General features: G+C 35.0%; 1 protein-coding gene across 17 annotated transcripts in view; it reads left to right on the top strand.

Annotated features, from left to right (window-relative positions):
- CCDC171 (coiled-coil domain containing 171) overlaps positions 1-16134 on the top strand; it is a 488107-nt gene that overhangs the window by 125747 nt on the left and 346226 nt on the right. For all 17 annotated transcript variants that reach the window (XM_032477676.1, XM_032477674.1, XM_032477673.1 and 14 more), the window contains 2 exons: positions 948-1452; positions 2230-2346. In XM_032477676.1, the coding sequence (XP_032333567.1) occupies positions 948-1452; positions 2230-2346 (622 nt within the window). The remainder of the gene's footprint in view (positions 1-947; positions 1453-2229; positions 2347-16134) is intronic.

Genomic DNA, 16134 nt, shown 5'->3' with positions numbered 1-16134 from the left:
GCCCTTTTGTGTACCTCTGGCAACCTAGCATAGCTCCATCATAGCATTATACCACAATAATTGATTTACCTGTCTGTTTTCCTAGCACATGGAATTTAGTGAGTAATCAATAAATGTTTATTGAATGATAAATGAGTCAGTAAAAGAAATTGGAATATGTTATATTCGAAAATTTACTCTTATTTCAGCAATTCCTTAATGATTAGGCATAAAATTTCATAGAGAGTTGGTTTATTTGCTAGTGATTAAAATCAGTTGCCTGCAGTTAAAATTTCTTTGTGTTGCAAATTAACTTTTGGATTATAAGCACTTTGATGAGGAGAAAAGGACCAGACAGCTGCTGAGGCCCCACTCACTCTTAGTATATCCTCTCAGTGCTGGAGCTGTACTTTGTACAGCCTTCTATCTTGGGGAAGAAGAAAGAAACCAAAGTACAAGAGTATGCTCTGATAATCAGTCTCTTATCATCTAATTATGTCAGACAGTCGGGTGCTACGTGTTGTGTTATTTATTTAACCCGTTTGCTCTTTTGACAAAAAGTTAAAGTAAGCCTTTTTACATGTAGGAAAGCCTCTGTTGGTGGTGTGAGTTCTGTTGAAAAGTAGGAAATAAAAGTTACTGAGGAATGGAAGAAGAGAAATTTTCATTTTCTAATAAACTTGTATATTTATGCATAAGTACACAGGGAATTTCTGAAGTATTTTAAAATTTATATACTCTATGTAAAGTTTCTATATAAGAAGATTTAAAATCACCATGCACATTTAAATCTAAGGTGTTTGGCTTACTGTTGTCTATTACATACATATTTTTGGATATTTTAGAACACAGATCTTTTGAAGAAAAAGAAATAGTTGTTGGCAGAAATTTGTTTTCTTTTGTTAAAGAGGAGGTAATAAATGCCTATTTGTTTCATGATCAAACATATTATTTGACTTCTCTTATAGAAATTTCAAGAAATTGCTGAAAAAAATATGGAAAAATTGAACCATATGGAGAAGTCACATGAGCAGTTGGTTCTTGAAAATTCACACTTCAAAAACTTGTTATCACAGACTAAAAGGGAACAAACATCCTTGTTGGCGGCCTGTGCATTGATGTCTGGTGCCTTATATCCTCTCTATAGCCGATCATGTGCCTTATCTACACAGAGAGACTTCCTCCAGGAGCAGGTCAACACCTTTGAGTTGTTCAAATTGGAAGTTAGAACTCTAGCCCAGGCTTTGTCAACTGTAGAGGAAAAGAAGCAAGAGGAAGCCAAGATGAAGAAAAAACCCTTCAAAGGATTGATACGTGTGTTCCGGAAAGGTGTTATTGCAATTTTGGCAGCAAACAGATTCAAGACATTGGGCCAATCATGTGCCTCTCTTTTTACCTGGATGGAGAGTTTCAAAGAAGGCATAGGCATGTTAGTATGTACGGGAGAGCCCAAAGACAAGCATAAATTTCCAAGTAAGATAAATTGTGCTTCTTAAAATCTAAGTTGACTGTAAGTGACATAAAAGTGAATACGTTTGGCCATTATGCAGAAACTTTAAAAATTCATTTCACATGTCAAATCATGTAGCATAGTCCCTTATATGTGTAGATATGTTTGTGTGTATGAATAAATGTGTTATCTATGTATAAATTAGGTTTTGATTTTTTTTGTTGTAAACATTAAAATATAAAGGTAGCAAATACGTATAATTTCAACTTCATCTAGCTTTATTATATTTGAATGCTCTTTTCACAGTAAATTGAAGAGCTTATACAAGTGGTTTTTCTAGTAAGTCAATCCAGAAACTCTACCCTATTTAAAATTAATTAGCAGTATAATTTATTTTTGCTTTCTTTGAATTAGTATAAAGTGATCAGAGTTAAAAATCTATTGAAGAATTGAATGAAAATGAGACAAATGTAAATTTTCCAGCTAACACTTTTTTAAACGCTTGACTATTCTGAGGAAACAATAATTTCAATTTTTAACTTTAAAAAGCAAACAAGTAATATGAGTAGAGCCAAAGATTACCTTTTCTCTCTATTTGTTATCAGTTAACCATTAGCTATATACATTAATTAATTAAAGTCAATAAAATCTAATATTTCTTGTAGACTTTCACACTAGGTGAAGTTCTGCGTGTAAGTTTTGATCTACTTCTTAAATAGCTAAATATTGCTGTGAATTTTAAATATGGATTTTAATTAATTTTTGTAGCATCACATAATGGATTTTTTCTATTTTTGCAGAACATCAAAAAGAGCAGTTACGTTGTTTGCAAGCTCTCAGCTGGCTCACCAGTTCTGACCTTCTCGCTGCAATAATCAGTTCTATGGCTGAGTTACAGGAAGCTATTAGTAAAACAGGTATGGTTCCCTCTTTTATATCCTTACAAAATACATTTAAAAAGCAAATGTCCAGAAATGGTTTATGGTATAAATTCTAATAAACCTTCAGGGAAGAAAATGTATTTGTTCTTATCTTTCTTTTATTCAGGTATAGAGAGATTGCTAAATCTACATTTAGTAATGTAGTGTATTAATGTAAATTTTGATGGATAATTTTGTCTTCATTTATGGGGAAATTAAATGACATTTCTTGGTGAATATATCCACCTTTTTATTTTCCTTTGTGATCTGATTTTCCTATAGAAAGCTCATCATTAGCTTTTTTATTAGGTAATACTGGCCATGTTCTTTCAAATGTTTCAGTCTTCTGTTTCTGGCTATAAACTTTAGAAATTTAAGTAATAACTAGATCAGTAGAAAAATTTTCTCTCTCAGTGGTGATGTGTTTTTATTTTTTCTGTTTAATTTTAAATAGAGTTAATTTGAATAGTAGGTATGAAACCACCTATAATCGATAATTTCCAAAGGTCTAAAATTCATTTATTTTTTTCATGACTCATAATTGTGTGACATGTTTGTGCGAAAGGTACAATGAAAACTAATTTCTCTATGCTAAAAGAATAACATACAGTTACCTACTGGTTAAGCTATGTCGTTGGACTAATTATGGTCATTTCAGACACATTAATAGTAAAAAATATAATGGACTTGTTAATACCTGCCTGCATAATGAACTATTCTAAGTATTAATGAAATGATAAGTTGAGATGTAATTCTTTCGACAATTCTGCTAAATAAATATATATCTTAACCTAGGCTCTTGTAGTATGAAACTTATGATTCAAAGATTGTTTTTAGATTGTGGCCATTGATGTTGGTAAGGAATATGCAGCTTTAGTGTATTGGCAAAATGCCAACATACTGGATTTGGAGTCTGAAACAAAAGTCTAAGTAAATGTATTTTAAGAATGTTGGTTTTGTAACTTCAAAGCAAAACTTTACATTCTTGACAGAACTTAGTAAGTTTTTGCATTTGGTTTAGTAAGCAGATGATTTGTGTTAGTCATATACTTTCTAGGTATGTAGACCTAAAAGTAGATTGGTTTCTTAAGCTGTAATCTTGTTTATATTATTACCTTATTTAATACATTTTTCCCTTATCAGTGTGCTGTATACTTTAGGAGATAAAAATGTGACTTGATCTGGCCCTCTGAAAAACATACACAATGGTTGTGAGAGTAAGAGCGACAACTCATGAACAGCTTTAGGCAGAATGAAATCAAGGATTGGATGAGGAAGAACAGATTTTAATCCATAGAAGGTGCAGCTAATGTGGGTTTGTGAGTACTGGGAAGGCTTCAGGGAGGAACTGGTGATCTAGTTTGGCCTAGAATGATAGTAAGTAAGAGAGGAGAGTTGGCATTCAGGTGCGGGGCATAGCTTAAGCAGAGATGCAGACATGAGAATAAGCATAGAATGGGAAGAAGGGACATTAAAGAGGCGAGAATGTAAATCCATGTGTATCAGGCCTGGCCTCTAGATAAAATGTTTTTTCTATTATAACCATATTGAGAAATAATAAAGGAAAGGGTAGGTCATTGGCATGGAGTCAGATTGTGGAAGATTTATAGAAGTAGGAGGCGATTTCTCCTGAGCACATTTTCTAAAGGTAGCTCCTTGTAATATTTTTAAGTTAAAATACTGACAAAATTCTTATTCAGGACCAGTATTTTAAGTTAAAATACTGACAAAATTCTTATTCAGGACCTTATTCAGGTGAAAATACATGTAGATAAGACCTGTCAAATAGTAGAGAGACCAAGAGTGGTGTTTTTGAGTGCTTGCCTACCTCCAGGAACAAAGCTGCTGTTGATGTTAGAACCTGTCGTGCCTCTAGCTTGAGGAAACAAGTTCAGAACGACTTGATTGTAGGGAAGGCTTTAAATGTTGTTGGATGAGGAACACTACTTAAGAGAAGAGAAAATGGTTGTTGCTTACAAGGGGAAAATAATTGATGTATCAAAGTCCTGAAGAGTATTGGAAAGGATGTGGTTCAGGCAGATAGATAATTATTACTGAACTAGTACAAAAATGATCCGTGTGGACTTTCTGCAGTAATGACTTGGCTAAGCTGGGCTTATCGAATAATTTTTTCAAAACATGATGAAGAGTTAATATATTGTCTTTTCCAGGTAATGTGTTTTGATTTTAAGTCTATCCTAGTAGTAGAAATTTTGGATATTTTAGCAAAGAAGATGGGAAAATATTTTCAAAGTATATGAGTGATTCTCAACAGATAATAGTAAGGGTAATAAATGTAAAGCATAACAGCTTATATAGTCATGTGGAGTCTATAATTTAAGTGTATGGAAAACCTCAATAGGTATTCATTATTATATAGTAGAAAGAGCATTCACTTTGAACAAGGCAGATTTGATTTTGTATCCAACATTGCTAGTTATTAGTTGTGTGAAATTGGGCAAATTACTTAACTTTACTGGGCCTCACACTGTTTACCTAGAAGTGAAGATAGTATCTATCACCTTTCTGGTTGTTATGAGGATTTAATGAGATAATGTTTGTTCAACATTTTGTACAGTACCTGCTATATAGTGGCTGTTAAAAAAAACTCTAACCCTAACCCTTACCACCCATCTCACCATGAAAGTAGCATATAGCATTAATAAATGTGATTGCATACATGTTTTCCTGTATACACTTTAGACTACTAGTTATTTTCTGTTTTAAAATTGCGGAAGTGCTGTACTGTGGAGGCAATGTAGGTGACTGAATGAAGCAACATATGGTTAAGCAGATATTCTGCCTGACTTTGAATACTGGTTCTGTGACATGGGCAAGTTAAACTTTTTCTACCCCAGTTTATTTGTAAAATGGGAATTGTAAGTATTACCTATCTCAGAGTTGTTTGGAGAACTAAATGAGTTAATTTGTAAAGTGCTTAGAATGTCTTTGTTTACTACTTTACTTACTTTTCCTAGTTCAAATATTGATCATTATTAAGAATTATTGTATTAACTAAATAATAATGAAGAGATTTGATAAAAATTTAGAATAAATCAAAATACACCAGTTTATCTTAAAATTTCAAGATGATTTACACATCATACATAGTTCTGACTTTTTAAAACAGTTTTGTTATAAAATAGTATACATATAAAAATCAAGAAGAAATTTCTTCCTCTGAATATAATGCATTGTATGTTTGGGGGCATCACAGTTTGCTTCCTTTATGACTAATAGAAGATCCCCACTTAAAGTAGGTTAATTATATAAGGTTTTTTCCTCCTAAATGATAGGAAGTTTGGAGGTAGGTAGAAACTCAGACTGTGTCTTTCTGCCTAGCCATCCTTAGCGGCTTCATGTTTGTGCCTCCTAGTTTTGAAGTGGCTACTCTACTTTCAGGCATCAGGATTGTATTTGTGCAGGAAGGAGTTGGGAAGGACAAAATGTGAGGCACATTGCTAGTGAGAATGAAAAATGATACAGCTGCTTTGGAAAAGTCTGGCAGTTCCCCGAAGTATTAGAAATAGAATTATCATATGAGACAGCAATTCCCCTCCTTTGTACATATCCAAGAGAAATGGAAACATACATGCATACAAAAACTTGTACATGGGAGTTCCAGTCAACATGGCAGAGTGGTAGGACCACGAGCTTGCCTCTCCTCACGACTACAATGAAACCACAACTAAATTCTAAACAACCATTGAAAAAAACTGGAACCTAGCAAAAAAGATCTTCTGCAACTGAAAACATAAAGAAGGAACCACAGCAGGATGGTAGGAGGGACGTGCTCGCGATATAATTGGGCCCAATACCCCCCGGGTGGGCAACCCACAGGCTGAAGATTTGTTAAGTCGCAGAGGCCCTCCCACAGCACCATGTCAGGCTTCCCAGCTCCGGTCAGGGCATTGGGTTTTGAAGGCCAGAGGAGCTTGGCTTTGGGAGCCCCACGGGACTGAGGGAAACGGAGACACCATTCACTTGAGAAGCGAACACGGAAACTCACGTGCACCAGGTCCAAGGGCAGAGGCAGTGATTTCGTAGGAACCTGGGCCAGACCTGCCTGCTGGATTTGGAGGGTCTCCTGGGGACGTGGGGGACAATTGTGGCTCACTTAGGGGACATAAAAGCTGGTGGCGGACATTCTGGGAGTGTTAATCTACGAGCTTTCCTGGAGGCTGACGTCCTGATTGGATCATTAGCACCAAGACCTAGCCCACCCACAGCCTGTAGGGAAGTCTCAGGCCAAAAATATACAGGGTGGGAACATAGCCCCACCCATCATCAGACTTCCTAAGCCACAAAGGCCTCTAGACACAGCCCTACCCACCAGAGGTCCAGGACCAAGCTTCACCCAGCAGTGGGCAGGCTCTGGCTCCTCCTGACAGGAAACCTGCTTCATCCACCAGGGGCAGATACTAGAAATAAGAAAACAATAGTCCCAAAACCTGTGGAAGGAATCCACAAACACATAGAAAGATAGACGATATGAGGCAGCAAAGGAATATCTCCCAGGCCAAGGCACAAGATAAAATCCCAGAAGAAGAAATAAGTGATGAGGAGATAGGTAATTTGTCTGAGAAAGAGTTTAAAGTAATGATGGCCAAGATGTTCGGGGACTCAAGAGGAGTATAGATGCACAGAGTGAATTTAGCAAAGAGTTGGAAAACACAAAGAATGTCTAAACAGAGCTGAAGAATAAAATCACTGAAATGAACAATACACTAGAAGGAACCAAGAATAGACTAAATGAGGCAGAAGAACAGATCAGTGGGCTAGAAGACAGATTAGTGGAAATCACTTCTTCAGAATAGAAAAAAGAAAAAAGAATAAAAAAGGAATGAGGATGGTTTAAGAGAACTCTGGGATAACATGAAGTGCCCTAATATTCACATTATAGGGGTCCCAGAAAGAGAAGAGAGAGAGAAAGGACCTGAGAAGATTTTTGGAGAGATAATAAGCAAAAACTTCCCCAACTTGGGAAAGGAAATAGTCAACCCAAGTCCTGGAAGCACAGAGAGTACCACACAGTATCAGCCCAAAGAGGAACACACCAAGGCACATAGTCATCAAATTGACAACAATTAAGGATAAGGAGAAAATATTAAAATTAGCAAGAGAAAAGCAACGAATAACATACAAGGGAACTCCCATAAGGTTATCAGCTGATTTTTTAGCAGAAATTCTACAGGCCAGAAGGGAGTGGCATGATGTATTTAAAGTGATGCAAGGGGGAAACTTACAACCAAGAATACTCTATCCTGCTAGGCTCTTGTTCAGACTTGATGGAGAAATCAAAAGCTTCACAGATAAACAAAAGCTAGATTTCAGCACCACCAAACCAGCTTTACAACAAATGTTAAAGGACCTTCTCTAGTCATCAAACCATAAGAAAAGAGAACAAAAAGAAGAAAGAGGGAAAAAAAGAGAGCTACAAAAGATTGCTTTGGCTGTTCGGGGTCTTTTGTGGTTCCTTATACATTTTGGAATTGTTCTAGTTCTGTAAGGAATGTCATGAGTATTTTGACAGGGGTTGGGTTGGATCTATGGATTGCTTTGGGTAGTTTGGCCATTTTGATAGTGTTGATTCTTCCAATCCAAGAGCACAAGAAATCTTCCCATTTCTTTGTGTCCTTTTGGTTTTCAGAGTATAGGTAACCTCCTTGGTTAAGTATATTTCTAGTTGTTTTGTTGTTTTTGATGAATGGAAATGTCTCTGCCAGTTATAAAATTCTGGTTTTTGAAGTGAAAAAAAAAAAAAGAAATGAAGGGCCACAAAGGGCAAAATATCCTTCTTTTTATGGGTGAGTTGTATTCCAGTGTGTGTGTGTGTGTGTATATATTATATATATATACACACACACACATATATATACTGCATCTCCATTATCTATTCAACTATTGATGTGCACTTAGGGTGCTTCTATATCTTGGCAATTATAAATAATGTTGCTTTTAATAGCAGGGTGTATGTATCTTTTTGAATTAATTCTTATTTTGCAGTTGGCTTTATTCCTTTGATAACTATGTAAGTTTAAAAAGCTAAAGCTCTAAACATTCTTAGAAACAATGAACAGTACATGTATGTAAATTAAAAAATATGTGTGCAGTAAAAAAAAAAAGACCTATCAAGCCATGAAAGACATAGAAGAAACTTAAAAGACATATTACTAAATGAAAGAAGCCAGTCTGAAAAGGCTACAAACTGTACGATTCCAACCAAATGACTTCTGGAAAAGGCAAAGCTATAGAAACAATAAAAAGATTGTGGTTTCCAGGGGTTTGGGGAGAGTGAGAGAGGGAGGAATGAATAGATGGAGCACAGGGGCAATGAAATTATTCTGTATGATACTATAGTGGTGGCTACATGTCATTATGCACTTGTCAAACCTGTAGAATGTACAACATCAAGAATAAACCCTAATGTAAACTATGGACTTTGGTTGATAATAATGTGCCCATGTTGGTTCATCGATTGTACCAAATATGCCACACTGATGAGGGATGTTGAGGGTAGGGGAGTATATATGTGTGGGTGGGGAGGACTGTGTAGGAACTCTGTATTTTCTGCTCAATTCTGCTGTAAATCTGAAACTGCTCTAAAGAAGTAAAGTCTATCAAAAAAAAAAAAAAAAAAAAGGATTGGTTGGGGGAGGGGATTTAGCTCAGTGGTAAAAATGCATGCTTAGCATGTATGAGGTCCTGGGTTCAATTTCCTCAAATAAAAATAAATAAATACACATTAAAAAAAAACTTGTGCATTAATGTTCTTTGCAGTATAATGCATGATAGTCAAGAACTGGAAACCCAAACGTCCATCAACTGATGAATGGATAATGGACAGATATCCAAATTATAAAATATTTTTGGGCCATAGAAAGGAATGATACTTGCTGCAACATGGATGAACCTTTAAAACATTATGCTATGTTAAAGAAGCTAGTCACAGAAGATCACATGTCGTATGACTCCATTTACTTGAAATATCCAGATTAGGCAAATCTAGAGACAGAAAGTACATAAGGGGTTGCCTAAGGCTGTGAGGGAGTTGGGTGTTATGGGAAGTGGCTGCTAATAGATATGGAGTTTCTTTTTGAGGGTGATTAAATTTTTACAAAATTGCATGTGGTGATGGTTGCATAATTCTGAGTATATTAAACCATTGACTTGTATACTTTAAATGGGTAAATTGTGTTGTGTGTGAACTATATCTCAAGAAAGCTGTTAAAAATGTGAAGTCCTGTTGCTGCTGAATATATCCCTTTATATTAGGAAGGCAAAAGCTTTCCAAAAAGCCTCCCCAGCAGGCTTTTTCTGTTGTTTCATTGGCCCAAACTGGATTACATGGTTATCCTTAGATTGGCTACCTGGAGACTGGCAAGAGAGAAGGAAGAGTGCGTGGATGGATTGAATCAGTTAATCGACATCTGCAGTAGAGAAGAATCAGTTTGTTTTTTTAATTACTTGCATTTTTACTGCCTCTGTTATAAAAAGAAAACTGGTCAATTCAGAAAACTTGGGAAAAAATAAATCAGAGAACAGCAATAACAAAAACAAAGTTGTTTTCCTATCACGTAGGGATAGTTACTGTTAACATTTTTGTATTTTCTTATGTGTTCCTCCAATTGTTTTATTCCTCTTTCTCCCTCTCTATCCATTCACCTACCCCTCCTCCCTTCCTTCTTTCCTCCTTACCTCCCTGTCTCCCGCTCTACCTTCCTTCTCTCCTCCTTCCACGCATGCATCCATCCACTAACAGAATAACAAATGATATCAATGATATCATAGGCTACATACTGTTTAATATCTTCATTTAAAAATTATTTAGAAATAACCTCGAACTTAGGGAAAAGTTGCAAGTGCACAACAGAGAATTCTTTTTGCTGAATGATTTGAGAGCAAGTTGCTCACGTGATGCACCATCACTCCCTAGTATTTTAATGTATATTTCAAACAAAGGGCATTCTTCTGTATCACCAGAGTGTAACAGCCAACATCAGGAAACCAGCACGGTATGTTTAATTCAGATTTCATTTAATTTCCCCTCGTTGTCCCAACCATGTCTTTTTTAGAAAGAGGATCTGGTTTAGAATTATGTGTGCATTTATTCATATTTCTTTAGTCTTCCTCAGTGTGAGAGAGTTCCTCAGTCTTTCCTTGGCCATCATGACCTTAAAGATTACAGACCCATTATTTGTAGAATACCCTTTAATTTTGATTTGTTTGATGTTTCCTCATGATCAGATTTAGCTTAATCATTTTCAACAAGAATATCTCGAAAGTGATGCTGTTCTTTGCTTATGATATACTGTCATAACTATAGTGTTCTTAAAAAACATACTTTTTGAGAATTTTTCTCTATTTCTGTTAATATTCTTCTACAGAATGATTATAGTGTCGGGGTAATATTTATCAGTTGGGCATTCTATTTAACCAATTAACAATAGGATGTTCTCATCATAAGACAGGTATCAAGAATATCAGTTCAGCTTTGATTTGTAATTAATTCCTTGTCCCTTGAATCATCTAATACTATGAGCAGTATCTTAATTCTTTCAGCCATGTGGGAAACTGAAATGGCAAAATCTTGGAAAGTCTATTTAGGAAATCTGAAAATTCTGAATTGAAAGAGTATTGCTTAGAATTGTGTTTGTTCTCTGTTCTTTCTTTCTGTTTCTTTTTCTTTTTGAAGAACTTGTTGAAAATTTAAATCATGTTACATGTCAGGACTACATACTGATAGCATCATTGTCACTTTTCTCTTTAGCTCCAGGAAAACTTGTACATGTATGCCAATACCAAGTAGTAGCTTTTAATATATTAAATAGTAGCTGTTGCTTCTCCTATTATCGTTGTTCCAAGGTTAAAAAAAAAATCAGTGTTACTCTTTAAAAATTAGGTTCTTATCTTTTTAGAATAAGTTCTGAATTGTACACATACTATTTAGGAGATAAAATTTTAAAATTGTCTAGGAGAGAAAATGAAACATGCTGGATACATAGTGGAATATGGATTAAGAACCAGGACTCTAGATTTGAATATGAGTTTTACAGCTTATTATGTGTGCGACATTGGGAAAATCAGTTCCTTTTTCAGCCTCAGTATCGTTTATCTGTAAAATTTGGCTAAGAGAAGTTGCTAGCTCATAGGGTGATTTGAAGTAAGTGTAACTTTCTTAGCCAAGTGCCTTGTATGTGTAATTGCCCAATAAATACTGTTTTCTCTCTCTTTTTTTATCTGTTGGTATCTCAGTGGAACCTCTGTATTACTTTATACTTTTTCATGAAACTGGAAGTTCAATAGTATTATCTTAAATTCACTGCTAGGAAATTGAGATGGTTGCTAAAGGTAGTTTCCCCTACTGCCTTCTTAAACTTTGACGATATATTTCCAGGCAGTGGGCAAAGACCCCAGTTTCTATATTGCCTCTATAAATACTGGACAGGTGGCAACCTTCTTGCTTTCATTAAAGTGTTTGCCCACTTGAGATAAATTACCTCTTCCAGGTATCCAAATGGTGTGCCTGCAAGAGATCATTTACCTCAAACAGGGGAGAATGTTACTTTCACCGAAGGGCTGGGATATCAATCATTGTGGGAATGGACTAAAGAACTCTATAGATAGCTCGACATTCTCATATTACTGGTTCAGACTAAATTTCTCAAGATGGCAACAAATGTGCTGGTTTGCTTTGAAATACTTCTGAACAGTGTAGGAGTAGATGGTTACGAATAGAATGTACATACGTTTTGTTACACATTTACCCGTTTCAGTTATAATTGAGTCTTAATTATCTAGAAGATAGATGACCCAAATATACATGCCCTTGCTCCTACTACTCAGAACTGTCTTTCACTGTATACTTTGACTTAACTCTGTAGAGGTCATAGCAACTCTTTATGGCAAAACTCAGAAATCTAGTTTGTATTTGGCGTGACAGAGAAGTTTCATATTAGGAAATTCAAAGCAGAAAGTAAAGATATTTGTATTAATAAGTAGTTGTTGGTGTATAGTTTAAAACTTTAAGGCTTTGTTGAATCCTCATAAATAGTAAAAAGAGACTTGCTACTCCAAGTGTGGTTGTGGACCAGCAGCATGGCATTAATGATCTCAGACTCCACTCCAGAGCTACTTGCCCAGAATCTGCATTTTAACAAGAAGTTGTTAAGAAGAAGAAGTAATTTAGAGAGTTCTGTTATTCACATAATTTCACTCGTATCTGAAATTGAAACAAGTGCAATCGGACTATGAATCATTTTGGTACTTGAGCTACTAGTGTCTGTTTTGGGGGAAGCCACATTTAACTTGTTAAATGTTCTTTTATCTTGTAACTTTAAAAATTATTATTTTTGCATTTTACCATATTTTTTTCAAACACTTTATTCTGAGAATTTTCAAGCATATAAAAATTTGAAAGAATTTTATGGTGAACAGCTATTTTGATTTTCTAATTAAAATTTACTTGCCCATCATTTTAAGAACAATTTTTCAATGGATAAGTTATCCTTGGAAGTGTTCATGACTGTGTAAAATTCCAGTGTCAGAAATTTCATAGGATATATTTATTTGTTAAAGTAATATACAAAATCAAAATTATTCTAAGAAATGTATTTGAAACTTTAACATATTTTGCAACTTGTAGGTAGTTTGTCAAACTTTTAAGAGCCTGAAGACTCTTTTTCTTAGAAGGTTTGGTTGGTTATCCAGATATTATCTAATAAATCAATATAATTATTTTTTCAGGAATTTGTAAAAGAACAGAAGGAAAAAATTCCTCTCAAATCTATACTAAAATAATGCATGTGTATTTAAAAATAATTACAACCCCCACCTTGTTCCAGAAAAAAAACTGTGGCAGCTTACATTGTAAACTATAAGGTAGCTTTTATAATCTCCCTATCCGAGTATGATTAATATTTGTGTGTACGTCTTTCAAGTTGTTTTGTGTGTATTTCAATGTTACTGGGTCATTCTGTATACCATTTTTCATTATTCTTTTTTCTCACTTACTTTAAATGGCTATAATAATTGTACCATCTTACTAGCTGTTGTGAGGGTTTAAAGGAGTTATTGCATATGGGCAGTGCTTAGTCTGTCACAGGTCTTTGTATCAGCAGCAGCATCGTTCCTCATTTCTTCCTTTATGAGTCAACTCTTCAGCTAGTATACAAGACCCTTCTTGATCTGATTTTCACTTATTTGTACATTCTCACTTCCCTGTACCCTCATTAATAAACCTGTAACTTAGCTAAGCCGAGCTTTTTCTTGTTGCCCAGAAGTGAGATGCTCTCTTAATGTCTCCAATTATATGGAGCAAACTGTTTTTTTGCTACCAGACCTTAAGAGGAATTTATTACATGGACTATCATATTGGAAATATTGAATAACATCACAGTTTATATCTTTAAAAGCTACTTCATAGAAGATGTGGAAGTTTTTTTCTTGTGAGCATTACTTATATACATCTTCAGTGAAAACTGAGAACATATTCTGTTATAGTTCTCTAAGTGGAGTAGTCCAGGTAGGCAGGTTTCTTATTATTTAAGTTGGCACAGAAGTAGAGGCTCAAGGGTATAGATTTATGATTCAGCAGTATATTCCTTCGAAAAGGGGTCTCTAAATTTGGAGTTCACAGAACCATTCCCAAAAAGGTCCATGGATAGAATTTGGAGGGGGGTGCAGGGTGGGTCTGTGGACTTGGATGGAAAAAAATTACATCTTGTTTCATTAATCATTAGTGAACTTTGACATTTCCTTCAGTTAGGAATGGTGATGACAGACCAAGGTAGTATCAATGGCATGGTGATTTTGTTACTAATAGAGATCGTTGATTTTTCATATTGTAATATAGTTGTTACAGCTGTCTCTAGATACAGTTTATGCTCATCTTTACTGATCAGTCATCATGAGACTGATCACATACATGGTGTGTGATCAGTCTTCTGTGTACACATGTGCAATGTAACTGGCCAAGTATCAGGACAACTCTGCACCTGGTAGTTGTTCATTCATCCAGCTGAGCTCTTGAGTTCTTCATGTCTGGGTTGTTTTTCAGTATTCCCTAAATACAAAATGCTCTGTTATTTCTTTGAGAGAGCAACCTGCAGGCACCTGGAAACACTTCAGAACCCTTTCAAAAGAGTCACTAAATTTCCTTCTATCTTCATAACCTCAAATTTGAACCGTAGATTCAGATTCTTTCTGATGTAAATTGTATTGAATAGGTTGACCTAGCCAAAGATGAACTGACTGACTTTTGAACAAAAAAACTTTCCACAGTAGGTTGTGAATTTAAAAGCCTTGGAGAATTCGGGTATTTTTTTGAGAGAAGCTTACCTCTACCTTGTAAAGTGAAGCTTTAATTACATTTGCAGCAGTATATATTCATGAATAAGGATCTTCATCACTTTTAACTATAAAAAAAATTTGATGTTCAACATGACATGTATGATACCTTAGTAAAGATAACCTCCTAGTTTAATGCTATTAGTTTCATTAAGCAACAAGTTTCACCATGCCATGCCTTTAGAAAAATTAATTTTAGTCTGTATTTAAAATGTATTGTTTTACACTTAATACATTTATAATTAAAATAGTTTGGTAACTACATTTCAGTAAAATTTGCTTCCTTTGTAATCCTATGTATTTTGACTCATGCATTTGGAAGTATTATTCTGAGAAGGGGATCCCAGGCTACCAAAAGTGTTCATAGGACAAAAATGACCAAGAACCCTTGCTTTAGATAATTCCTCCCCCGAATAATCACTTGTCTAAGTCAGGATGTTTTGGGCTGGTCCTGTTATTAGGCATTTATGTCTATAGTATTATTGATAAATAATACTGATAGAAACAAGAGCTATTGATTCTTAATTAGTGTTATAGGTGTTATAAGGTGCCTAGCTGTGCCTTTATCCCCATGAGTTGCTCTACAGCTAGCTGTTTAATGAATGAATGAGGAAAGGCATTTGCACAGTGCTTTTTAAAATAGTTTTGTTATTTCTGTAAAAGCGCTTGTGCTTGGTGTAAAAACCTCACACAGTACAGAAACCTGCACAGAAGAAATAAAAACCGCCCAAAAGGCCATCCCCAATCATTCTTAACACTTTGATGATTTCTACAAATCTCCCAGACATGTGTAAAAAACATGTGTACAAACAGACACACCCAGTTTTATATTAGGGAATCATACAGTCATGCCTCATGATATTTTCATTCTCCTCACCGGGTAATACACGTCTTTCCATGTCAGTAAGGCAGGTGTGTGTCATTTATTGTGTTTGGTCACATACTGTTCCACTCTGTGGACTATAGTTTGCTCTGAGAATTCCCTATTGACGGTATTGACATTTTTCTTTTCTTTTCTTTCTTTTTTCTCTTTCTTTCTCTTTTTTTTGCTATTTTAAGCAATGCTGTAATAAACTATGCTGTAATTAATAGGTTGTACATAAAATCATTTTACACTTGTACAGCTATTTCCTTGGCTAAATTCCTGAGAAGCGACTTTGCACAATTTATATTTGGAAAGTATTGCCAATCTGCCTTTCATAAAAAAAAGCTGCTTTACGTTACATTCCTATGAACAGTACTGAGATTTCTGGTTTCCTCATATTGTCTTTGACACATGAAGTGTTGGCAGTCTTTTTCATCTTCATTGATTTGAAAGGCAAAGTAAACTATATTATTCTTTATTTGCCTTTTCTATTGTTAGGTTCCATATCTTTTCAGTGGTTCTACACTCATTAGTATTTTACAAACTATCTCATTACATTCATATATGGGGAC

Source organism: Camelus ferus, chromosome 4, assembly GCF_009834535.1.
Source record: "Camelus ferus isolate YT-003-E chromosome 4, BCGSAC_Cfer_1.0, whole genome shotgun sequence".
NCBI classification, from domain to species: domain Eukaryota; kingdom Metazoa; phylum Chordata; class Mammalia; order Artiodactyla; family Camelidae; genus Camelus; species Camelus ferus.
The sequence above is the reverse complement of the archived record's forward strand: the minus strand, read 5'-3'. Positions and strand labels throughout refer to the sequence as shown.